This window comes from Aspergillus brunneoviolaceus, assembly GCF_003184695.1.
Source record: "Aspergillus brunneoviolaceus CBS 621.78 unplaced genomic scaffold BO95scaffold_63, whole genome shotgun sequence".
Lineage (NCBI taxonomy): Eukaryota > Fungi > Ascomycota > Eurotiomycetes > Eurotiales > Aspergillaceae > Aspergillus > Aspergillus brunneoviolaceus.
Window position 1 is genome coordinate 140,506 of NW_020290793.1, and position 25,202 is coordinate 165,707.

Consider the following 25,202-nt stretch of genomic DNA (forward strand, 5'->3'; position numbering starts at 1 on the left):
CACACAAAGGTAGCCTGTGCAGACCAATGTGTGCAACATGGAGAATAAATGAGATAGGAGAAAGATTATCAACAAATGCCCGAATTGCAGGAAAGAGGGACCGAAATGGAGTCGACATGTGAGCGGGATCGCAACTGTTGCCATTTTGGACAAGGATGAACCAAACGCCCTGAAGTTGAGATTTCGGCGTTGAGCTAAAAACCCAAAATTGGCCGCATTTTGGCCTCAACCTCGGACGAACACCAAAAAATCATCCATTGACCGAGGCCATGTGAGTCGATTCAGAATCGATATAATCCTGTCTCTTCAACCGGCTCAATGTCGTTCATTCTTCTCGCACACCTCCTACACTTCCTATCACATCACCATGGAAGAACAGTTTGATGTCCTCATCATCGGCGCGGGCATATCAGGCATCAACGCCGCATATCGCCTGCAGTCGCATTTCCCTCGCTATCGCTATGCCATTCTTGAAGCACGCGACCAGCTCGGAGGAACCTGGGATCTCTTCAAGTATCCTGGTATCCGCTCCGATTCGGACCTTTTTACCTTTGGTTTTGCATGGTATCCTTGGGACCAGGACAACCCGATCGCTGAGGGCTCGTCCATCATCGAGTATCTTCACCGGGCTACCGCCAGCAAGGGTATAGACCGGCGCATCCGATATCAGCATCGTCTGCTGGGCGCCGACTGGTCCTCTTCAGAGAAACGCTGGTCGTTGGCTGTCGAGCATGCAGGCCGCTCCCAGTCGATGTCGGCGCGGTTCATCATTTTCGGCACTGGCTACTACGATTACCAGCAGCCTCTGCAGGCGGACATTCCTAACTTGACTCGATTCAATGGCCAAATAATTCACCCGCAGTTCTGGCCCGAGGACCTTGACTATAGCGATAAGCGCGTTGTCATCATTGGCAGCGGCGCAACGGCCATCACATTGCTCCCCAAGATGGCCGAAAAGGCGGCGCGAGTGACCATGTTGCAACGCAGTCCAACTTACATTCTGTCCTTACCCAATCATCAACGCTCACCACTGCGGTACATCCTGCCGACTGCCTGGTTTCGCCAACTGCAGCGCATACTCTGGCTGTTCACCGCGCGGTTCTTTTTCCTTTTCTGCCAGGCTTGCCCAACAGTGGCGCGTGCCATCCTCCGTGTGCAAGTCAGTCAACAGCTACCGAAGGCGGTGTCACTGGCACCACATTTTGTGCCGCGTTACAATCCCTGGGACCAAAGGTTGTGTGTCTGCCCCGATGGGGACTTCTTCAAAGCGTTGCATCACGGTGTGGCCGACATTCGGACCGACACCATCAAGAGCGTTACCACAACGGGGATTCAGCTCGACTCGGGAAACACCCTTGATGCTGACATTATTGTCACTGCAACAGGACTGCGTCTGCAGGTAGCGGGCGGAGCCTCCATCACGGTAGACGGTATTCCACAGCACCTATCTCAGAAGTTCCTCTGGCGTGGTATTATGATGCAGGATATCCCCAATGCTGCTTTCGTTCTAGGCTATACCAACGCTTCATGGACACTCGGCGCTGATGCGACTGCCCGCTTCCTGTGTCGCTTCCTGCGCGAACTGGACACCCGTGGACAGGCTGCCGCTGTGCCGCGGTTGCGCTCTGACGAGGCCCAGAATTTGCAGCAGAAGCCGCTGATGAACCTTAATTCGACGTATGTGGTGCGTGCGGCGGAGAATCTGCCCAAAACTGCAGATCAGGGGCCGTGGGTGCCGCGGGACAATTATTTGCAGGACCTCTGGTTTGCCAAGTTTGGGAGTCTGGAGGGACTGGAATTCATCGGAGAGGCCAAGAAGGCGCAATGAAGTGGGGCTGGCCTGATTGTTGTTATGTCAATGTTCAGTCTTTGTTTTGTGTCGTTGTACCCAGTACCATAGATGATAATTCAAACATGTTTTGCTCCAATATGCGACCAACGCAAGTTCCGAAACGACGGTCGCGTGGAGGGGTTGACCTCATCGAACGGGGAATGCTCTGCCAAACAATTTGAAGTGACAACGACGACGGCCAGCTTGAGAGGTCTACTAGGCACAGATCTTTGTGATATATGCCAGCCACACATCAGGGTCGCTATCCGAGCTGATTGGCAGAGGAATCAGCCCTATCTCAAGATGGTTCTGTTTCAAACCATCAGTCGCTCCTTCATGATGCCACTGTCAGACACCTCGGGATTTTCTCCAAGTGTGCAAAGATTGTTTGCAGGGTGGTCATAGCTGTAGTAATTGCCCCATACACCTTCCCTTTAACCCAAAAAAAAGGGACCACTTATAAAGTAACCCTTCAAAACCTTCAGCGTCAAGGTCTTACTTTGTGGTCCGAAAGTGGCTGTACCGAAGCGCGTCTCGAACGTAAAGAAAGTTGGTGCGGGAATTGGAACGGCGCCGACCGCGGGGCAATATTCGCGGTCGCCCGGGTGCGCGCGTCGAGGCGATGTTATCGGCGCATATGACGGAGAGGCAACTCTCTGCGACAAACTCTAGCGAGCATTGAACCCAAGTAGCGCCATTCCATTAGATCAAAGTGGACAATCTCGTCGTCCAACCGGTAAATACACATAAGAAAGGTGATAGATGTAGATCGGTGAAAGGTACCACTTCTTGGCATATGTTATCCATCGCGACTTTCTCCAGCGGATTTCCCCAAAGCCGTCCAGACCAAGGATATCATTGTCCAGATCAGTTCATGTGTGTAGTGCGTGCTCTTCGCGATCGCGCATAGCGTGGGCAATTGTAAACCGGAGAACAGCTGCCGCGATTGGCGCGGATAGGATCGGGTCGGATTTGCGACATTGGATGGCAGCTGATCAAATTAGATCTGTCAGCTACAAAGGACGCGGCGTACCGGGCCATTACGCCGTGCGAAAGTAAACAAGTGAGCGCTGGCTGCGCACGTCGGGATTTGTCAGGTTGAATCATCTCGCTCGTCGATCGAATAGGGTATTTCACACCAGTGAGTCAGAGAGAAGAGATATTCGATGGCGATGGAGATATAGACGAGAATCACAATTGAGAACGTAGGAAGTAGTTTGATGCGCATTGCACGAACATGCGCGTAACTCCTAAGCTAGATTCTGAGCCATGCTCTCAAAATAAGTCCTCGAATGAGTACTATGTGATCACGATCGGTTACCATACTGGATTCGAGGAAAACCAACCCATGTTATCGTTGGCGCACGCGGCAGACAACGCTGGGGTGTCACTGGTAGATACTTCTTGCATTGCCCACGCAATGGCAGTCATCAATAGCACGTTGGTCGCATAGTCGAGACTTAGCGAGCAATGGACTGGAAAGGTTCAGCATACCCAGTGTTGCTGTCATGCGCGAATTACTCCACATGTGCGATGATGGATTTAGCATAGTAGAAGCGCGCCCGATGTTGCTATGAAGGGGTCTGGCTATAACCCCAATCCCGCGCCGATCATGATTGGCGAAGGGGTTCTCTTATGTTTCCTCTCAGCTCTCTTGTTCAATCCGACCTTCGCCCCCTCTTTTTGCCTTCTTTTGCCTTTTGAAATACGTTTTCGAAATATGCTGCAGCTCAGGTCTTGCGCTCGTATCGCTGCGGAATTTCCGGCCGATACGATGGACTGTTTCAGGCACGGATCTTTTGAAAGGACAGTTAACCTATGAGGTCTTATGACACTTTCAAATTGATTAGTACGTATTGACTAATTTGTTTCTTGCGTTAGACTCAGTGATGGCTGGCTGGGGAGAGGATGTGGTGGTGGTGGTGGTGGTGGTGTTGGTGTTGTTGTGTAAAAATCGGCAGGAACGGTCGGAGTGTCAGATTGTCAGATTTGAGTCTATCTCGGCCCCCCTCTCTAGAGACAAGTTCTCTCACTACTACAAACTCTCCAACACTTCGTACGGCTTCGCTCATTCCATATATGCTACTCCTTGCAAGTCTCTCGGGGAATTCAGACCCTGCTAAACTATTCGCTTGTTTTATCCCCATCATTTTCACCTTCCGCTCTGGAGAAACTTACCCTTCCTCTCAAAAAAGGAGCGACAAGTTACCACAGTCAGCGCATCCTGAAGAGCTGATGGTCTCGGTCTTTGTCTATCCTAGACCGTCTAGGATGAATCCCAGACATGCATTAGCTTTCAGCCAGCCAGCCAGTCCTCTCTTTTTTGAGTCATCTCTATTCCCCTGAATCCGTCTAACACTAAGCCCAACGGCCTCCCCGAAATGCAACTCAAGCCACAAGTCTTTCCCTAGTTATGCCTACCACTGTAGGATAGGACGACTTGACCGATGCTGTCTTCGGATCTCTCGATTAAGAGACAGATAATCAACAAATGATCAACCCGTGAAGCTGATGCGAACCTTTTGAAAAAAAAAACCATCATTTTTCCATAAAATAAACACTTGCTCTGTGCGTAGCTCGTCCTGAGAGCCATGAAGATATCACTAACCGTGAGGAAACATGGTCTCTAGACGCACTCATCAGGCAGACTAGCCCCGCGTCGATCGCAATCATCTTACTTAACAAACACACTTTAAACCGCAATGGCAATCTATTCTAGGCTGACAGCTTAAAGGGAACGACGAACTGATCGGAGGAACCGCCGCCGCAGCTGTCTCGAAGATCTTTAATCTAGACCCGCCGGGGCACCCGCTAAGAACATTGTCCCTTGGCGCGGCCGTGCACAGGACTTGAAAGACTTTCGCCGACGGGACTAGCGCTGATTACGGACGTACTTCTGCCCCTCCCCCATGTCGTGCTACTGCTTTGGTTCAACATTGGGTACAGCCGCTAATATTATGTAGTTACGGCCTGCATGGCTAACGTGGACAGGAGGTGCTACCGCATATTTGGAAAGGACGGAGTGCTATGAGTATCACCAGGCGGACATATCCGAGGATGACAAGATTCCGGACGGCCATGGAAGAGCACGCGAGATTTTCGCTTAGACGGCCGAGAACATGGACGCTTCAAAGCCCGCTCGGCCTTCTGAATCATAGTGATGCTTATATCCAAAAGGTAACACCCGGGCGGCTTGGGTACCCGCAACTGTGACCGATAAGTCTATCTCTTACGGCTGCACGCCTAGTCAGCCGTCTTTCAACAAATACTCCGCACAGAGGGTTGACTGGATCTCTGGCTACAACTGCATGGGTCCGACAGCACAGAACATCAGGAACGAAGTATTACTGATGTAGGGCGAAACTTTGGACCATGCCAAAGCGAGAAGTGATTGAAGCTTCGCTACCTGTAGTAGACTGTTGTGACAACACGGGACGCAAGGGGCTAGCTAAGCAGCCTCGTGGTAGTGGAATTGGTGTGGGTGGTTGGGAATGGAGCTGTGGTGAGAAGCGAATTCACCTGCGCACTTCAGAGCCAATCTGCGCTTCATTACAGGTTTTTCATGCACCATCATCTTGAATCGATCAAATATTGATCTTGCAAGCAACATCATATCTACCACACTGTCATCGTGCTAATGAGAATCGATCGACATTTGACAAACGAGGCAAGCTGGTGCCAATGCCCTGGAAAGGACGGCCACTAGTCTGCATTGGGCAGGATCATGGATCCATCCACAATGACATTTCAGCCATTCATGATTCTATCCCCGCTTCATATGGATCCCAGCGGGTCGATTCCATGGATGATTCTCCAAGGCAGACGGGACGTACAGGCCAAGCGATCCGACTATATCCAGTACTCATCTACAGCCGTTTTAAAGGGCTTTGAGGTAGAACAGAGTCATTTGGTCCACTATAGCCAAGCTTTGTGGTTCGTACCACGTCTGTCTGACACTGTTAATAGGCCACTACCCAAAACTACATACCCCATGAATTGTTATGAAAAGGCAAGAGGAGTACAGGGAACTAGTTGCTCGAACAGGTAAGCTAGAGCACACAAGAACACCCCGTCTACCTTATTCTAAGGAGCATTCAACTTACTTGTGTGTATTCTATCTACTTGGTGCGTGTAAGTTGGCCATCTCTGTGGACAGGCAACAAGATCTCTCTTGTCGGAATCTCTACCTTCAGTATACCTACTGTCATACCTGCGTATAGTATGTGTACGGAAGATGGGGGGGTTTCCGACCATGATCAAGCAGTAGGATGGAGCACGCGTTACCAATTGCGGACCTGATTCAGTAAGCCGGATTGGCTCTACGTACCAACAATAATCCACGATCACCACGAGAACCCAGTGAACTAATGTGCCAGCCCCAATTGAGCCAGATGTCAGGAAGAAGACTGCGCCAATTGACAAAATTCGGGCTCTACAATCTTACATCGGGGACCTACGCGGCCAAGGTACAGGCGAGAAGCAGTCCAATGCGGGCTAAGGGAGTGGATCTGACCTGATTCAGCTACTTTGAGTAAAGTCGACATCACTAGTAGGTAGTTAGTGCTGGGGGCGGGGGAGGGGGAGGGCCGGAGGGGGTGGTGTCCCTTCTTTGCTTCTGCGGAGGTGCCGGAGCATGGCTGGCCGTGCGAACCCACCGCGCGCGCTAAGCGGGCCGGCACGGGGGTTCTTCACACGGGAGTCTGTGTCCTTTTCACTTTCCTCGCCAATTTCCTCAACCAAACCTGCCTGCGTGCCTGTGCCTTTGCATCTCGGTCTGCTAATAATCCATGGATCTCAAGTCACACTGCCCGAGGTCAAGGCATCAGATGTGGTCAACCAAGCATTCAGTGAATATTAATTATCAATTCTGTGTTACATTAAACACAAAAGGTCTTACAGTACGCCCCCTCACGGTGCGCGCCTGTATGTGTGTGTGTGTGTGTGTGTGTGGAGATAGATTGCTGCGAATGAGACTGGATAGCAACCTGCAGCAATCTAGTCCTGGCTAGGCAAGCCTACCCCCGCTCTGACCTTTTGGAATAGCTGAAAATGTCCAGGATCTGAATAATCTGGTTCTCTGAACCGACCACCCGCCAGCCAATCTTAGGGCTTTCCTCTCGATCGACAGTTCGTCTGGTTGATGCGAGCTTCCCATCACTCTGAAAACTCAGAGGTCGGCGTTGCTGGTCCGGCACCAGAGTTGATTGGGTCCATCTAGTTCATCCAGCCCCGTCCATCGTTTGTCCGTCCCCGACAAACAACCAGCAGATCACGTCTTCTCAGTTTCTCTACTTGCTCAGGCAGCCACCAACAGAAAAAATGTCCTAGCAGGGATCATAGCTCTTTGGTCAAGCCTGCAGGAGCTAGTTATGAAAGTCGAGACTTTACCTGTCGGGTCGGCCGCGCACTCCGAGTGATTGATGCTCCCTCCCAAACGAGCACCTGGATCTTGTCAACCTGAAGTGACTAGCAGGTGAATGGAAGAGGGCCAATGTGGGCTTCGATAATCTGACCCCTCAAGATCTTGTGTGGAGTAGACATCACTTCGCAGGCTGCAGCCCGTTATCGTGAGCTGGGAAGAAAAGGGGAATAGCAAAAAGCAACGAAAGGTTTCCGAGACACTGGGTGCTTCGGTAGAGTGAAGCCCGGATGCTCTTGCTCAGTTACAGTGTCTAACATGCGCGATCCACTTTCGCATCCCGTTGAGCTGGTTACAGTCTCATGACATGATCAAGCCTATCCAAAGCTAGCTCTAGTGCGGAAATTTCTTGCATCACAATTCTTTTCATCCTCCTGCTTCACATGCACGGCTCCAGCTAAGGTTTCCCCAGCGCCAATACGTAGTGCTAATGGAGACCAAACTCTGATCTGCGGAGGGGGTGGGAGATGCAATCACTATGCTCGCGGTAGCTGATTGACTATCAACCCATTCAATATCCGTCACATTATACACTAATTGTGATTTGGAATTCTCAGCCGTTCTGATGGTGCAGGGGCTTGAGGATAGACTGGTAACCGTCGGAATCAGACCCTCCTAGCCACACGCTATCCTGCAGAAGGAAGGATCAAGTTGTGGGAGCTCAATTTGCCACTACTGATAATCCAAGGGGGACTTTGATCCTGAAGCTGTGATAACAGTGGGACCGTTACGTCCATCCCAGTCAGCGGATTCTGTGCCTCGTCTCCTTCCTCGAAGAGCATATATAGGGAAAGTACGCCCCTGCACGAAAAGGACTTTACTTCCCGCTTAATTCAACTATACAACCAGTTCAAGGATATCCTCCACCTAATTTATTATCTTCTCCTATGTGTTAAAGTTGCCGGTTTGCGTCGCTTTCTTCATTCTCTTGTGAGTTGTCGCTACTGCTCCTCAGGAGAAACCACAGCAGAGCCTGACCTCCCTCCCCGGCCTACAGTTTCCCCATCCAGGTATACCGAGCAGTCGCCTCAACTCACACCCAACCCAAGTCCAGTGATCTTGAACTCCCCAAAGCAGAGATCAGCAACTAAAGTGCACTCATCTCAGACAAGTCCAGTACATGCAACATCTGCTCATACGACACCAGCTCGAACAACACTATCTCAGACAACATCGACCAAGTCAATACAACCCCAGACTATACAATCGCAACCAGTACCAGCCCCAAAAAATCTCAACGTAACAATGGCCCCCGCTGTTCTGTCTCCTGCTCCAACAACGCCCAATGTCGCCTTCCCACTCTCTCCTAGTATCTTTTCAAAGTCTCGACGGACCTCGGGTTTCCTTGACAGCGATAGCATTTCCAATCATGGAATGTCTCGCTCAGTCACTTCCCGACGGGTATCTTCTCGAAAGTTTCAGTCATTCGAAACCTCCAACATTACCAATGTTGTGCACTCTTTGAAGCGTCGCAGTGGCGATGAAATAGGAGCTACGGCGTCTTCAAAGCTCTTGAACGCGACTCATGCGTCACTGATTGATTGGATCAGGACTCAGCGCATGAGCTTGCTTCCTCCCGAGGGTAGTAGCTATGATAAAGTGCTGGCTTGGGCCCAACTCTTCGTGGACAGACTGCATTCCTTTGACTTGGCAATCGAAGAGTTCGCAGGCGACAGCTATCTCGCCGCCCAGCTCGCCTATGGTTACTGCGCTTTGCTCCTCGAGGTATGTCCTTCTCTTATATTTGTCCTATGTTCATACTAACGCTCCCGTTCATGTGTAGCTTGGCAAAGGCAATGAAAATGCCTTGATGACTTCATTTGGATTCTTCTATAGCACCTCAACGGCACTGGTGAACCTTCTCGAGCGCATTGAGCTATTCAATGTCACTCAGGAGATTAGGGAGCAGCTCGTTCTGGCTTTGGCTGACCTTGTGACATTGGTCGCCAACGTCGCGACTTACTTTCATCAGGCTATCCGTCAAATGACCGGCAATTCAGCCACGGTCAACATCTACATGAAATTCCCGGGACAGATCCAAGCCTTTCGTCAACGTTGCGAGAAGATTGCTGAGTCCATGTGGAGACATCAACTCCAGGAGAAAGGCCTTGATGGAGCGAGAGGTATAGGGCCCCTGTGAACTTTGTGCAACATAAGCTCACACCATCTAGTTTCTGACGTCAAGACCATCCGTTCGTGGCTCGCGCCGGAGGACACCGTTCTTGCCAATGTCGCCGAGACCACCTCTCACCTCGCTCATGACCGCGAGGAAATGACCTGTGTTTGGGTTGGTCCGCACCTCACGCGCTTCCTAAGAAACCGCAAGAAGAGAACCTTCGCCATCACCGGGAAGTCAGGCTCTGGCAAGACTGTTTTGTCCTCGGTCATTGTCGACCACCTGCAACACCCCATCGGTGGCGTTATGCACAAGACATTGTACATCCCCATCAGTAAGCAATTCATCCTAGAAACTGTGCTCGGTAGCTTCGACTAAATGCATGCAGATGGTCGCCTCCCTGCTGAGACAAGGCCCCGTGCAATTGTGAAGACTATTCTTTTCCAATTGTTTGAGAAACGAATCGGAAACATTCAGCTCTTCCAAATTCTATGGGATGCGCTTGAGCGCAGCAAGAAGGCTCCGAATGATAACGACTATGACAATATTCTCTGGAACGCATTGGAGCACGCGCTCGCTGCTGCCTTGAAGGGTGCCAAGGAGCTCGTCATTGTCATCGACGGTGTTGACGAAGCTGCGTGTGATGAGGCTGTCCTCCTGCAGAAGCTGACAAACGCTACCGCCAAGGCCACAAACGTGAAGCTGATTACTCTGGGGGCCCAGCATCCCCCTAACCTTCCCGATCTGCACCACCATCACATCATCGATGATGGCATCTATGAGGATATCTGCGCCGTTGTTCGTGGCCAGTTCAAGAAGTCAAATGCCTACGATGGCCTTGATGAAATGGGGCAGTCCCTTCTGGTCAGCCAAATTACCAGTGCTTCAAAGGGCTCATTCCTATGGGCCAAGCTTGCCAGTAAGCGCGTTCGCGATGTGGACAATGCGGATACCCTGCGCAAGGCCGTTGATGCGCTTGTGAACGCGAAGCCAAGCATTACCGACTTGGTCTCACAGATCTTGAACGAGTTGCCGCAGTCGCAAACTCGGGAAGATGCTAAGCTGATGTTGCTGTGGCTTGCCACAGCCAATCGCCCCCTCTCGGTCAAGGAGCTCAAGGCTCTTGCTTCCATTCAGCCCGAGAAGCAGACCATTACCGAATATGCTGAGGAGCCTCGCCGAATCCTTCAGCCAGTAAACTCCCTGGTGTTCCTGCAAGAGGACCAGGTCTTACTGCGCCATAGCCTCATTCGCACTGCTATCTTGGACATATTTTCCAAAGGCAAATTGGTACCGGCTATCAAAGATCGCCATGCTGATCTTGTCACCAGACTCTTGGTCTATATTAAGGCTACTGTTACCCAGCCGCATGAGCCTTCCCTTACACCCCTTGACTGGCATGACGTCAATCCTCTCATCAACAAGCACCCCCTGCTTGAGTTTTCGATCCGTTATTGGATCACGCATTTCAAGCAAACGAATAACTTTGTCAATAATGGTGAAGTTCCTGCTGCCAAGGAATTTGCAAAGCTGTTCCCGTCTTCCATCACGGTATTCCTCTTACAGAATACACTGTGGGAGAACCGACCAACTCCAGAATTGTTGGCATTCACGACTACCGTTACCAACGTCTGCCGCCAGGTCCTGACCAATAATCATGTGGTGACTTTACAGTTGATAATCACACTGGCATTTCTGTACCGCCAGCTCGATTATAACCCCGAAGCTATTCCTCTTTTCTATGAGGCAACTATGATTAGTCGCAATTTGCTCACCATTCGCCACCTGGTTACTATGAAAATGGCTGCCACCTTCCTTGAAATCACAACTGAAAGAGTCACTAGTACCAAGACAGAGATCATGACCAAGAGGGAGGAGATACTTCTAGTTCTGGTCGAGTGCTACAAGCACCACTACGACAGCACCCACGAGAATGTGATCAACACCTTGAAGCAGCTTGTCGAGCACTACAGGCTGATAAAGGAAGACAAGAAGGCCGAAGAGATTACCGTTACCATTCAGAAATTCAGTGGTGAGTACAGTCAAGGTCGTGACACCTATGGAAACCTGAATGTGCACCTGAAGGGTGGTAATGTGGTCACTGCTGGAGGTAGCACCACTCTCCTGCTAGACATTGAGGAGCATGATCAGTTGATTGAAGTTGAGGCTTGGAGCTTCGAAGCAGTGATTAAGCAGGCCGAGAGGTACGTTTCAGAGGGCAATATTGAGTTGGCCGAACGTACCTATGTCGAAATCTGGCAACGCCTGAGCCGGGAGTCCCGCGTTCAGTATTCCGCCCAGGTTGAAGAGCGTAAGATTCAATCGGTTCTTGCCTACACCCAGTTCCTGAAGACACAAAAGAGAGAATATGAGGCCTCGTCCATTCTCTCCAGTGTCTGGCAAGAGTACGAGCAGACAACTATGGCATTGTCGGAGACCTCAGTCTTCCACCTCCAGGAGATGGCCAAGGTGATGAAGACTGTTGGCCTAGCCACTCTTGCTCTGACTGTGTTCAAGCACTGCTCGCACTATTATCAAAGCACCAACCGTACCCAGTCTTCGACCTACCAGGAGATTCAGCAGAGCATTCATACAACCTCAAAGGAGGTTATGCAGTCTTTCAGCTCTTCTTCCACCACAGTAACCTCCGAGACCACCCTTGAGGAAATGGTTTATGAGGCATCAGCCTCAATCACGACCGTCGACCAGACTTCCTTCAGTGCGACACAGACCTTAGTCAGCTTGTATGTTGAGCAGCGGCGCTGGCAGGATGCTACTCGCGTCATCAAGAAGGTCTTGCACGGTGTCTGGTCTTCTCTGTTCGCTCCTTCCTTGCAAGATGTTACCCTTCCTGCCAAACATGTGGAAAACTGCATTGAGCTGGCTGAGCGACTTAGCCACTGTTACCACTCTCGCCGTCGCTTGACCAAGGAAGAAGATATCCGTGTTCGCATCTACCGCGCTGTTCGCTCGGGTCGCAGTGTTGATGATAAACTGCGAGAGCGCATCACCAATGAGCTGCTCCGCCTGTTTGAGCGCACTTCGCAGACCGACAAGATCATCAACCTTCGTCAAGAGACGCTAAATGATTATACCAAGCACTACGGTCCTGAGAACCCGCTGGTGGTGAAGATTCTCTGGACATTGGCTGAGCTGACTCGCCCCCGGCCTGTGTTCGTTGATTACTATCAGCAGATCATCCGTATCCTGAACAAAGACTCTCCTATTTCCCACCCCGAGGCCTTTGAGCCCCTTGTCATCGTTGCCACTGAACTATGGAAGCAAGGTCGCTATTCAGATGCTCTGCATCACTACCAGATCATCTTCACCACGTTCCTGAGCGAGCCCAAGCAGAACCCCAAGTTTCAGGACCAGACCTTTGTGCATGAGTTCTTTGAGCGCTACACCCACTGCCTGCGCAGCGTTCGTACCGAGTTCAGTGTACTCCACCAGGTAACAGTTGATTATCAGACCAAGTGCAAGACTGTGTTCAGCGCTACAGCTTCGATTACTCTCAAAGCTACTTTGACGCTGGCCAAATTGTGCCAGGAGTCAAAGCGCTATGAACTTGAGGCTATTAGCTTGTATGAGGAGCTTCTGAAGACCAAGTCTGAGGAAATTGACCTTCAGGAGATTTCTTCAACTTTGGATGCGATTTACGAGGAACAGGCTGCCATTGTCACTTCAACCAAGACTGAGTCTTTTTCGTCTACTCAGGTTGAGCGTGCCGTCAAGGTTCTGAGGAAGCGGATTAGCACTGTTCGTGAGACCCACGGCTGGGCCCACGAAGAATCCCTGACCAAAATGGAAGAGATGATCAAGTTTCATGCTCAGCGCAATGAGACTCAAACTGTGGTACAGGAGCTCAAGGAGGCGACCGTGCAGATCTTGTCTTCCGAGACTTCGTCCACTCGCCTAATTGCGGCTGCCACGACCATCGCATCTAGCTACATCGCGACGAACCAGATCCAAAAAGCCACCGAGCTGACCCAGGAGATCTATCGCCAAATCGTGATGAAGGACACCAGTAAATCCAAATCTGTCCAGTTTGATTTGTCCTCAAAAGAGCGCCAGAGCTTGACTTTCTTGGCTCAGCTGGAGTACAGCCTTCGCCGTAGCTCGTCGACCACTATCACTGAGATTCTTGCTGCCTTGACCACCGAGTATGTCTACTTCGAGGAATTCAGAAAGGAGATCAAGTCCAAGAGCAGCTTCCACAGTGTCTCCGTCTCAGCGGCTCGTCTCTACCAGTTCCTTATAGCCCATGAGCGCCATACTGCTGCGGCTCGTGTTTTCGATGATTTTGTCGCGTACTTCATCAAAACCGAGGGCAAGCGGGCGCAACTGACTGAGATTTCCCAAGTCAAGATCTTCGTGCTCTCTATTTTGGACCACTTCAGCACCCATCAGTCTGAGAACTTCGTCCGGTCTGTGGGAATCACTAGCAATGACCATGTTGTTGAGCTGCTGAAGAACCAGCGGTGGGAGACTGCCAGTGACCTTGCTCTTGCTGCCTACAAGTATATCATCGCTGACGCTAGCTACCATACCCCTGAGATTGTCAAGTTTGTTTTCACTCTGGGTCTGAACATTGGTGGCCGTGATCTCGTGACCCGCCCTGACGAAGCTGCTCGGAAGAAGTTGCTTCAGGTCTCTGGAACAATTATCCAGGATGCCCTCCGCGTCATTACCAGCTTGAAGATCAAGTTGGCTGGCGTCAGCCTTGTTCACCTGAACAAGCTGATTGGCCTTCTCGGGGAGCAGCAGGACTACCGTACCCTGGCCTGGCTCTTGACTATTCTGTGGAACAGTCGTGAGGCCCAGCGTAACTGGCCTACTTCCATTACTCTCGCCCTGGGACGCCGCTTCATCATGGCCCGCTACTTGATCGGTGACTACTCCGCTGCCCTCCGCCTGGCAGAGGACATTGTTTACAACTGCCGCCGTGTGCACGGACCTCGGCACCTGAGTACCCTCGAGATGTCCATACTGCTGTCCCAGCTGTACACTGGCAATGCCCAGCGCTACCAGGCCGAGAAGAATGGTCAAGAGATTGCCAACCGATTCTACAAGAAGAGCGCTGCCGTGCACGAAAACATTCTCCGTGTGTTTAGTGACCCTGATTATGCCGAACTGGAAGGAAACGATAGCAATGGAAGCTTTGACGGTTCAGCCTATGGGGAGGTAGACGGAATTGAGGAGCACAACGGGACTTTGGGTGGTGGCGAGCACGTCCGCCAGCACTTGCACCTTCTCAAGCTCTCCGTTGAGCGCCTTGGTGACTGGCCCAAGGACTACACCGAATACGAGAAATTGAACGCGGACGTCTTCAGAGTGTACAATGAGTACTTGGTTGGGGTCGAGGGCGTTGAAAAGTGGAATCTGAAAAACTTTGGCGGGGGCAAGGCTGAAAGCAACGAGGATGCGTTGGACTTGAAGTTCAAGTCCTGGGAGCTTGTTGATACCCAACATCATGCGGAGATTGAGGAGGAATTGTGATTTTGCGATTTGATTTTTTTGCCTGATATATCCGTGTTTGAGTACTTGGACTGCTTCTGGATTGTTAATAATTATACCTGATAATTGAACTGGTTGACTGCTTTTCAAATACTGGCTCCATTCCAGCATTGAATGCACAATGTAGGCTCCGGAAATTGACACTGAGTCTAGACGACGAGAAATAAAGTTCTGGAGACCCAGCGATCTGGCGCCGAGAGCCAGGATCGGGCGGGTTGCCGAATGCGACCGATCGCGGGGGGCCCCACCATGACTGTATCCCCAGCATCCAGATCCATATGATCTCATTCATTCTGGAAGGGAAAGGAGAGGTCGATGAAGATGAGATCATGGTCATGATGTCATGCGAGTTATATAATGGTATCTATTTCTTCCATTGAAGAATTTTTCCCGTGCAATCTCTTCAATTCATTGTCATTGAATTCAACCTTACCAAGCTCCACTTGCTCTTCACTCATCCACTCTGCTGAGCACTACACTATAATCCCTACGTTCTGACTCCTCGACGAACGCCCCCATCAAAATGCCCTCCAAAAGCAACAACAACAACTACACCGACCCCGAACTCCGCCAGGAGGTCAAAGAGGAAGTGCAGCAGGGCGACAAGGGCGGGAAACCCGGCCAATGGTCTGCGCGGAAGGTACAGTAGACCCGTACACCCCCCCTTTGCCCCCTTTGCTTCTCCCCCATCCCTCCCCCAAGCGCACTCCCCCCCAAACCTAAACCCAAACCGAATCTGACAAAAAGTCACCGACAAGGCCCAACTCACGGCCCAAGAATACAAATCCCGGGGCGGGGACTACACGACCAGCAAGGACGAGCAGTCGCAATCCCAGCGGAACCTGTCGCAGTGGGGCGCGGAGGACTGGGTGACCAAGGAAGGGTCGGGGACGGCCAAGACCGACGAGAGCGCGGCGGACGGCGGGCCGCGCAAGCGGTATCTGCCCCGCGAGGCGTGGGAGGAGATGAGCGAGGGGGAGAAGGAGGCGACGGAGAGGAAGAAGGTGGAGGAGGGGAGGAAGGAGAAGAAGCAGTTCGTGGGGAATACGGAGGGGGCGAAGAGGAAGAGGGGGGAAGTTTCGAGACGGACTGGGGCTAAGGATAAGGATAAGGATAAGGATAAGGATGAGGATGAGGATGAGGATGAGGATGAGGATGAGGATGAGGATGAGGAAGAGGAAGAGAATGAGGAAGAGGAGGGGGAGGGGGATGGAAAGGGTGAGGGTGAGGAGAAGGAGGAGGGCGAGGAGAAAGGGAAGGGTACTGCTAAGGGTGCTGCTAAGGGGAAGAAGGATGTGAAGAAAGATACCAAGAAGGAAGATGGGGATAAGAAAGACCAGCAAGGGGATGAGGAGCAAAAGGACGGGGAGAATAAAGACGAGGAGTTAGATGAGGATGATGAGGAGTACCAAGAAGAAGAAGAAGGGGAAAGAGAAGACGAAGACGAGGAAGAAGAAGAAGAAGGAGTGGAGCAGCAGGTGGGCGATGATGAGGAAGCGGAAGGCGATGCCCCCGACAAAAAGAAGCAAAAGACGAAGTAAATCACCATGTCATAATATTAATGTGTAAGCTACTGAATTACTACCCTATCTTATCCTCAACTCTCCAGACTTCTCACTCTCATCGTTCCACGTCGCCCTCTCCGCGCCCCTCATAATGACTCTGCGGCAGATTGTTCAGCTCATCCTCTTGGCGATCCAATCTGTAGTTCGTCGCCCAGAATCCAATGCAGCCGACGAACGCCAAAATCGCAACCACCGTGTAGTTCCATACCAACAACGGGTCTTCCGACAGACTGACCAGCGCCTGTCCAATGGCCGACGAGAACGCGTTCATGAACAACGCGACGGCCTGCACGAGGGACCGCATGTTCCGCGGGGCCTTGGTGAACGCGTACTCGAGCGAGGTCACCGAAGCGAAGATCTCGGAGATACCACCCAAGACGTACGGCAACGCCTGCACCCAGACGGAGATCGGAGAGTGCGAGTTGTACTCGTCCAGACAGTAGTTGGCCTGCTTGCCGCACCTGCCCAGCTTGTAGATGTAGTGTTGCGTCACCGTGGCCGCGATCATCGACAGACCGGCCGCGAAGAAACCGGCCGTGATGCGCTTCAAGGGGGTGAACTTGATTCCAATGCGACGAAGACCCGGGTAGACAAGCTGGTCCATGATGGGGATGAAAATGATCAGAGCCAGAGGGTTCAGGTTGTTGATGATGTCATTGGGGACGCCGCCAAGTTGCATAGTCGCTGCCTGCGAAGTGAGGTTGTTCAACATTTGGTTGTACGCAAGCCCTGAATTGATCTCGATTAGACTAAAGTCTCTGCCGTGGCGGAAGTGCACACTTACAGTAGAGTGGGTACCACAGGAACACCTTGCAGGCCTTCAACCCACGGGCTACCTCGTCCACCCATTCATCATCAAAGGTCATCCACTCCGGTCGGTTTGCACCAAGCGCACTGGGCTTAACGGAGTCCCAGAACGGCCTAGGATTCTTCTGGAAGCTGTGATGGAATTAGCATAATCCGATGAGTGTCCTCCGAATTGACGACTTACATCCGGGCTGGGTTGAGAGACCAGCGTCCTTTCATAGCCAGCTTCCATGTGCGAAATGCCTGGAGGTAGACTGAGCCCGTCGGCTTGACCAGATAGTACTTGTTACGGCAGAGGAACAGAACAGTCGGGCAGAATGTGAACATAATCGTGGGCAGGAGGTAGGACAGCCAGAAGCCCACATATCTCTCCGCGTACACCATGCTGACTTGACCCAAAATCGAACCGATGTTGATCATCATGTAAAAGTAGAGGTAGATGCGGGAGACGGTGGCCGATGGGTCGACGATGACGCGTTCGCCTGACGGAAGGGTTTTGATGAAGGGGGTGTCTTCTCGATATTGCTCTGCAATCAGGGGGGAGATGTTGGATCTGTGTCTGTTAGGCAGTGTTGCCGAATGCAGGGCAATGGCGCGACTTACTTGAAACCGCCAGTGCCGATACCCATAACGATCAACCCGATAGAGAAGCAAGCAATAGCTCCATCAGGATTCTTGACTACAGGAGGGATAGCGGAGATGACGAGGATGGTGTGTCCCACCAATGCAGCGCCGATGGAGAACATGATGGTACGGAACCGACCCCAGTATTGATCGGCCATGAACGCACCCGCCAGCGGCATGATATACGACCAGAAAGCGTTAACTACTAGGTCAGCTGTGTTGGCCCAATCAGAGAATACTTGGACTTACACAAAGTCAACCCTGTGGATGCCTGCTGGCCCATTCCCAGAGCACCTGGCACCAGGTTTCCGACTCCATGAGTCGCACCGGTGGTGGAGCCTTCAGGTAAGGGACGCTGAATGAAGTTGACAACTGTAAAGGTTAGCAACGTCGACAATGGGTTCATGAGTTAACTCACACACTGCAGTGGTGCCATAGTATGAAAACCGCTCGCACAGCTCCACAAAAGCCACGGTGTAGGCTGTCCAGGGAATTTTGCCAGCCACACGACGCAGGGTCTGCATCTCCTCTGGATTGGGGAACGCCTTCTGCAGCGAGGTATCCTCATCGTAGGCGGCCCCCGATGAGCCGACCGCGACTTTCTCTGAGGTTGCTTGAATCACGTCGACGTCGGAAGAAATGTCCGGGCGCACTTCGGATGCAGGATGCTTCTGCTTCTCATCATGAGCAGCAGCAGCAGCAGCAGCATCATGAGCGTAGGCCGCCGATTTGGCGACCTCTGCCGCCTCCACCGGATCAGAGCTATTCATGTTGGAGAGAGGCAGGATAAAATGAGGGATGGTTGAAGGGAGCTTGGAGAAGAGATGAAGGGGAGATCCTGAGAAGGGAGTCGGAGGAAAGATGGGCAGAGGAAGAGGTTTAAATTTAGGCTGACTGGACCGGGTGGCACAACCGCGGTAGGCAGGCAGGCAAGCACTGGTCTACACCTGGCAGTGAGCAGTGGCATTTTCTCATATCAGCATCCATGATTCTACCCATCACTGCTATTGCACCATTTCCAACAGCTATCAGCATCTGCAGGGTCCAAGAGTGCCAAGACCGGCGATGCTTCCCTTCTCGGGGCCACCGCAGGAGTCAATTCCACTGCTGGCCCTCGCTTGGAATCGGCAGAACCCGTCCAGCCCACGTTTCCCAGGCTGGCGGTGGCTTGGATAAGAAGCACGCCAGATAAGCACGGCTGGCTGCGACTGGTCAGGATTGCTCAGGATTGCTCAGGACTGGTCAGGACTGGGCTGTTCTGGTCGGTCGTCCAGCGGAACGGACGCCTTGGCACCCTTGGCGAGGGGCATTCGGTGCAACCCCAGGCCTTGGCTGGCGGGGGTCTCACCCAATCACTTGCTCTCGGAGGGTTTGACCTGAGCTAAGGTGGGTTACATTGAGCCACTCGATGCACGCGACCACAAAGTCTGGAGAGAACCGGGGGTGAAATCCATCCATCGAATCATCGAATTAGGCAGGTGTATTTGGAAATGGAATGTTCTTCGCATGAAACACCGTGAACGCTGTCAGTACGGTTTGCCACGCCAGGAATCCTGCTCGCATCTTTAATTTATTATCTTTCTAGATAGAGCGGTTGTACTCGGGACAAGCCTTTGCCCGCCAGTGGCGAGTTTGGTGGTGGTGGTGCCAGCCTACCGAGAGAACTCGGGCTGGGCAGGTCGGATATCGACTATCAAAAAGCCTGAGAGAAAAGTCGTTGATGGCAGCATGGAACCCAGTGGTATTAAGCGAGGCGCTATTGTATGTACCGTTTGTGGAGTGCAGTGCGTAGCACCATACTACCTACTACTATACAAAAGTGGATGCTACCGCCCAATCTGAGTGGGGCAATTCCGGCGCGGCGGTTGATTATCACAGGTATCGATTCCGTAACAGGTACTTTATCAGTGGCCAACTCGACCATGTCTCAAATTCATCAATTCAAAGTTCTGGAGGATTGTCACCCTTATCGAGCTATGCTTTGCGCATGACATGCTATGTGTGTAGAGCGACCTTTCCGAATAGATCCAGACTTGGAGACGCAGTCCTCGACCCCGTCGGATGTCGCGTGGGCCGGTATAGAATCACAAGCATGGAACCTGAACCTACGGACACCCTCGCTATCTGTACAGTACCCCACAGTCGACTTCCCCGCGTTTTCTGTCAATTGTCCCATGGGAACTAACCCTGCTGGTACTACACGAGCAGTCTCAACGCCAGGGTCCCTTCATATCTGTTACGTACAACACTCCTGTACAGACCGGAAAGCACATGTTACACAGCTTGCAATTGTTCAAGGCAACCTCAACTCGTCTCTGTATGCCCATTGACGCGGAGGGATCGAGAAAGACGAATTCAATCGGGGTGTGTCTTTCTGCTGGACTCTTTGCTATATTCATCAGGAGACTCCAAGGCCTGCTTTCTCTCCTTCTCAAGGAATTACTGTCCTTTTGCAATTGACCTATATCCAAGCCATTATAGGAGTTCGCTCTCTGTGCTTTCTTAAACCTTGTCGCACGGCTAACCGCGGCCAGTTTTATGCACCATGGCTGACTCAGTTGCACAGCATAGTTCACCAATCCCCTCCCGGTCAGCGGGAAGCTTTTACTACAGTAGGTGTCCAGCGCGGGCCGCTGCTGGGTCGAATCTCATCTGCGCAGTGGAGGTGCCAAGTCGGTTGACAGCAACCGAGTGTTTGACGTCCATGTATAAATGGAGTGCCTAACTTACCTAGTACCTCATCATCAATTGACTATCTCTATCTAATCGAGAACATACCCGGTTTTGAGGTACAATGCATAACTATACTGACTGCTTACGCCATCCATGCTGCCTGCCAGACCGACCGGGTTGAACATGTCCAACAATGCTCTCCCGTCACTAAATAAAGCCACCCTTCGCTGCTCCCCCAACTCTTCCTCCATGTACTCCTCCGCTTCAATCGCGCAACCAAAACCCATCAACCATGCCCTCAGCCGCCTTCAACCCGGACACAGGCATCCCTAGTCTGTCTGGCAAAGTCATCCTGATCACAGGAGGTGAGCAATCCCCCTAATCTCATCTCATCCGCGTGAGCCAACACCCCGCCAGGAACAGCCGGACTGGGGGCCGAGACGGCGCGCCAACTTGCTAGCGGTGCTTACTACTTGGCTATCTACTCCTCCACTCATCCCCGATCCAGAACTATCGCACGAGAGACCCATTCCCATCTCCACTCCTTTGGCTCCTCTCGCAGCCTTGCCCGTTCAACGTCTTAATGCCAATCACCACCAGCCCACGCATAAGTCCTCTACTTATCACTTAGAATCTCGATACCACATAAGCGCAACCACGGAAGGCTTCTTCCGAACCTCAACAGCCAGACATGGCACGCACTACGAGATAACAACCCTCACCCCCTTGGTACTCTCCTTCGGCATCGGAAACCACAGATCATGATCATAGGCCACATTCCCCGCCGTGGTCTCATACAACCTCATTCGCGGAAGCACACGTAGCGCCAGAACGGGCAGCGTGACATAGAGACTGCAATACGCTAGACTAAGAAGAATTGTCAGTCGGCTTCATCTGAAATCCAAAATCGGAAATCGCCAAACCCTGACCCGATCTTATGTACTAAATGTCACTTGTACAAGACTTTTCACAAAGCGCAAAGGAAGGGAAGGGCACTCACTTCATCCCCGAACACTGCCGACTACCCTTCGAAAACGGGATCAAGCAGGTTTCCATCCGCCGGCGCTGCGTCTCATCCGCCTCCAGCCATCGCTCGGGACGGAAGGCGTGCGAATCCGGGAACACGGATTCGTTGTGGTGGTTGATCACGGAGGACATGCCCATTGGTGTACCGAGGGGGATAACGTAGGTGAGTCTGCGGCCCTTGAAGTCGCCACGGTAGGTGAGATGCTCGTCGGGGGCGATGCGGGGCAGCCGTTGGCTGACGCCGTAGGAGAGGCGGAGGCCCTCCTGGATGACAGCGTGGAGATAAGGGAGCTTTTCGAGGTCAGACCAAGGGGAAGAGAGGGCGTCGGTGGTATGGAGCTCGTCGGTGAGCTTGTCTAGGAGGGTGGGGTTGTGGAGGAGGTGGAAGGTTGTTACGGTTAGTGTCCACTGTTTTTCTCTTCTGTATGCGTTGAAGTACAAGGTGAAAGAGATACGGTGCAATATTAGGAAACCGCACTTCGAGCCTGGAAACTGGGTAATACTCACAGCAGTCGTCTCCGTCCCCGCCGCAATGAACGAATAACTCTCTCCACCTAGCCTGTGATCCGTCTTCTCCACCTCCGGCAAATCCGAAGCAACCAGAGTATGAAAGATCGCCGGTCGCTTCGGGACCGCCCCGGCTTGGTACTCCAGTCGAGCTTTGTGCACCCGCCTCGGCATCTTCTCGTTCCCTTCCTCCACCAAGCCCTTCACGCGGGGATCCAACCACTTGGCCACAGATGGCATGAGATCCACGATTGCTTTCAGCACCGGGAAGAACCGAAACACATGCATTGGGGTGAGCAACGAGTGCAATGCATGGCGGAAGTTCGGTTCCCAGGATTTCTGTCGTATAAACCCAAACGGCTCGCCGAAGCAGTAGCCGGAAATGATGTCGGAGGTGAAACAGCTGTACGCGGTGACGATATCGATTGGCTCTTCACTTTTGGTACCGATATTGATGAGCTTGTCACAGAGCTGGTCTGCGAGGTCTTTGATGTCAGACTCCAATTTGGCAATCTGCGCGCGCGAGAAGAACTTGTTCGCGGCGCTGCGGCGGAGGCGGTGCAGGTCGTGGTCGACAGCTGACACCATGGCTTCGGTGATGGGCCCGGCGAAGAGGTTCAAAAGATGGACTTGTTTGTTGCGTCTGCGTTTGCCGGTCGAGTAGATCTCGTCGGTGAAGGCGATGTCGTTGACGTGGAGCTCTTCGGGGTTGATGCGAACGACGGGACCTGTTGCCGCGGTTTCAGCGACAGATTTCCTATGTCTGTCTGTGCCATCATGTGTGGACGAAGGATGGGGTTTTACCATAGATCTGGTGCATGCGTTGGATCTCTAGACTGTAGCGTCCGCCGAGTATCAGGTCAAACCAGGCTTCGTATAGAAACGTGATGGCTGCGAGCTTGGGGCCTGGGATGTGGTACAAGGGGTGCAAAGGCGAGATATTGTAGACTGTCCGGACAATGCGAGAGAGCAGCCAGAGACAGGCCAAGTACTGAAGGAGAATGATGTGCATGCTGACCGATCATGCGATACGAATGTTGCTGAGCTCTGTGAGTATCCCTTGTAAATTGTGATATGGTGGATCCATATGTATCAGATGGGGAGTTCCACTCGACGGTCTGAATTCTATCTGAGGTGATCGACAGAATTTCAAACACAGCATCTATGATGCTTTGATAGGACATTAGATTCAGTCATTGATTTCATGACTCTTGTTCCACGCCACCTATAGTCTTCTTTCTCTGACTCAAGACTATGTTCTTTCGTCTAAGTTTGCTCGACTTAGTGTGCTCTATGATCCCCCCGGGTAACTTTCGGGGAGGATCAGCTTCCGGGAAGGGTGATATGTTTCAGCGATCGAGATTAGACAGGTTTTGATGATATGTCTCGATCCAATGATCTATGATTCGTCGGATCTGATGTGTAGAAGCGGTGGTGCGATAATATGCTTAGCTGAATGAAGTATCTAAGAGTGATCATGAAGGGGAAGGGAAGACGCGATGTGTCACGTGGCAGCCTGCCCAGGGGCCTGCCACAACATAGTAAACAAACATAGCAAAACATTTGATTTTATTTCTCATAGGATAATTTGGTTCTAAGTGTGCCACGCAATATTTGCTCTATGTTATGATGAATGTCTTGCCGTGGAGATTGTCTTACTTCTAAATCTGATCCACCTCAACACCCTCCCTCTCTAACAAGGCCATCTAACCAGAAGTGACTGATCTAATAATATAACTCAAGTGACTCTCCGACTATCGGTACATACCCAACTATGAAAGCGCCATCAGCGATTTGATCTTCGCGGCGTAGCGTTCTCGCTTCCCAACTGGCTCAACCTCTGGCTCCACAAACCGAACTCGATCTCTGGTGATCTTATTGAAGATCTCCTTGAAATAGAGGCGTGTATGCAGCCGCTCCGAGGCACTGCTTGTGCTACAGGAAGTCAGGAAGCACCACTGAACAGGAAGAAAAGGCCCCAGCGGGTCCGGAATCTCATAGATCGTGAGTTCCCCGGACGCGGGCTCGATGGTGGCGAGGTAAGCCGGCCGGCCGGTTTGACACAGCACCTCGGCCTCGGTGCACCAGACCTGCTGCTGCGCAAGGAGATCGAGAGGCCTTTTTTCCTGGGTGAAGTAGCACCTGGACATCAGCATCGCGGTCATTACGGCAGTCACGCTACCATTCTCCTGCTTTTTGCCGATCCGAACACACTTGTATCTCTTCCTTGCCTTCTCGTCTGGCTGGTCTTTGCCAACGCCGTACTGGAAGAAGGAGTATACAAAGCCGTCGGAGGCGGGAAACAAGGCCCGGAGCCGCACGATCCAAGCCAGCAGGGCGAAGTGGTGGGTTTCAATGGGGGCGACAAGCGGTACATAGGGACCGGCCATCCCGGCCATTACGGCTTTCCGGCCGCGCGTATCCCACCATTTGGTTCTAGCCTGAACAGCCCTCTTCTTCTGCTTGGGGGTGTCGGTCGGAGATGAGGGGTAGTGCTTGCGCTGAATTTTTGTTCCAAGCAGCGGACTGCTCGGCATGAAGGCGCCAGAACCGTCGCAACGGCCGCAGCTCCTGTACGAGGGCCTCGAGGTCGGTGAAGGTGGACAATTTGTACGAAAGAGTCGTGCGATACTTGTCGTTGCTGTGATTAGCAGTGGAGTCTGCAGCCTCCCTCCCACGGAAGAAGAGCTGTAGCAGGCCGTCCTCGCTCAAGACGGCGCCACATCTGGTCTCAATCCCCAGCTTTTTGTACTCCCCTTCAGACAAAAACTGCACATCGGTCAGCCACTTTTGCATGTGTTCATTACTTGGGGCGATGAGCATGATGCACTCCTCCTCGCCTGTGTTGGGCATCTTCCTAGTTACCATCACCCCATAGAAAGGTTTAGGGTCGCGGGCCAAATAGCATGTCACTGTGAAGCCGTCCTTCTCAGGAAAGATAAAATCTCGGAAAAAGGCTTGGCAGGCGAGGACATGATCAGGGACCTCCAAGAGGCTTTCTAACCGTCTGAGCTTCTGTGCAGGATATTGTCTGGACCTAGTGCGATCGTTAATATGGTCCAGCACGGCCTGCTCACTCAGTCGGCGCACGTCACCGAGTCGGGGCTTGAAGTCCAT

The 25,202-nt window shown here is 52.0% G+C and overlaps 7 protein-coding genes across 7 annotated transcripts; 4 read left to right on the top strand and 3 right to left on the bottom strand.

The window, feature by feature from the left end:
- The first annotated feature begins 33 nt into the window (after positions 1 to 33).
- On the top strand, positions 34 to 1,868 carry BO95DRAFT_233537 (flavin-containing monooxygenase). The gene has a single exon (XM_025581286.1). The coding sequence runs from the start codon at positions 368 to 370 to the stop codon at positions 1,826 to 1,828; it is 1,461 nt and encodes a 486-aa protein (XP_025439118.1). The 5' UTR covers positions 34 to 367; the 3' UTR covers positions 1,829 to 1,868.
- Positions 1,869 to 8,495: 6,627 nt separating this feature from the next.
- On the top strand, positions 8,496 to 14,865 carry BO95DRAFT_466706 (NACHT domain protein; the record flags this gene model as incomplete). The annotated part of the gene is made up of 4 exons (XM_025589234.1): positions 8,496 to 8,975; positions 9,034 to 9,373; positions 9,422 to 9,700; positions 9,755 to 14,865. 4 exons carry the CDS (start codon positions 8,496 to 8,498, stop codon positions 14,863 to 14,865), a joined length of 6,210 nt encoding a protein of 2,069 aa, XP_025439119.1.
- Positions 14,866 to 15,282: 417 nt separating this feature from the next.
- Positions 15,283 to 16,424, top strand: BO95DRAFT_484625 (uncharacterized protein; the record flags this gene model as incomplete). Its single annotated transcript, XM_025590359.1, has 2 exons — positions 15,283 to 15,523; positions 15,642 to 16,424. The coding sequence occupies exons 1-2, from the start codon at positions 15,407 to 15,409 to the stop codon at positions 16,422 to 16,424; spliced, it is 900 nt and encodes a 299-aa protein (XP_025439120.1). The 5' UTR covers positions 15,283 to 15,406.
- Positions 16,425 to 16,500: 76 nt separating this feature from the next.
- On the bottom strand, positions 16,501 to 18,824 carry BO95DRAFT_395975 (putative MFS peptide transporter; the record flags this gene model as incomplete). The annotated part of the gene is made up of 6 exons (XM_025583730.1): positions 18,298 to 18,824; positions 18,129 to 18,251; positions 17,859 to 18,081; positions 17,440 to 17,808; positions 17,233 to 17,387; positions 16,501 to 17,177 (listed from the first exon to the last, which is right to left on the bottom strand). The coding sequence occupies exons 1-6, from the start codon at positions 18,647 to 18,649 to the stop codon at positions 16,504 to 16,506; spliced, it is 1,896 nt and encodes a 631-aa protein (XP_025439121.1). The 5' UTR covers positions 18,650 to 18,824.
- A 2,020-nt stretch (positions 18,825 to 20,844) lies between these two features.
- BO95DRAFT_466709 (uncharacterized protein) lies at positions 20,845 to 21,136 on the top strand (the record flags this gene model as incomplete). Its single annotated transcript, XM_025589235.1, has 2 exons — positions 20,845 to 20,917; positions 20,970 to 21,136. The coding sequence occupies 2 exons, from the start codon at positions 20,845 to 20,847 to the stop codon at positions 21,134 to 21,136; spliced, it is 240 nt and encodes a 79-aa protein (XP_025439122.1).
- A 117-nt stretch (positions 21,137 to 21,253) lies between these two features.
- BO95DRAFT_517024 (cytochrome P450) lies at positions 21,254 to 23,097 on the bottom strand (the record flags this gene model as incomplete). The annotated part of the gene is made up of 3 exons (XM_025591866.1): positions 21,254 to 21,419; positions 21,553 to 22,813; positions 22,890 to 23,097. 3 exons carry the CDS (start codon positions 23,095 to 23,097, stop codon positions 21,254 to 21,256), a joined length of 1,635 nt encoding a protein of 544 aa, XP_025439123.1.
- A 760-nt stretch (positions 23,098 to 23,857) lies between these two features.
- On the bottom strand, positions 23,858 to 25,202 carry BO95DRAFT_434739 (uncharacterized protein; the record flags this gene model as incomplete). Its single annotated transcript, XM_025585149.1, has 2 exons — positions 23,858 to 24,586; positions 24,663 to 25,202. 2 exons carry the CDS (start codon positions 25,200 to 25,202, stop codon positions 23,858 to 23,860), a joined length of 1,269 nt encoding a protein of 422 aa, XP_025439124.1.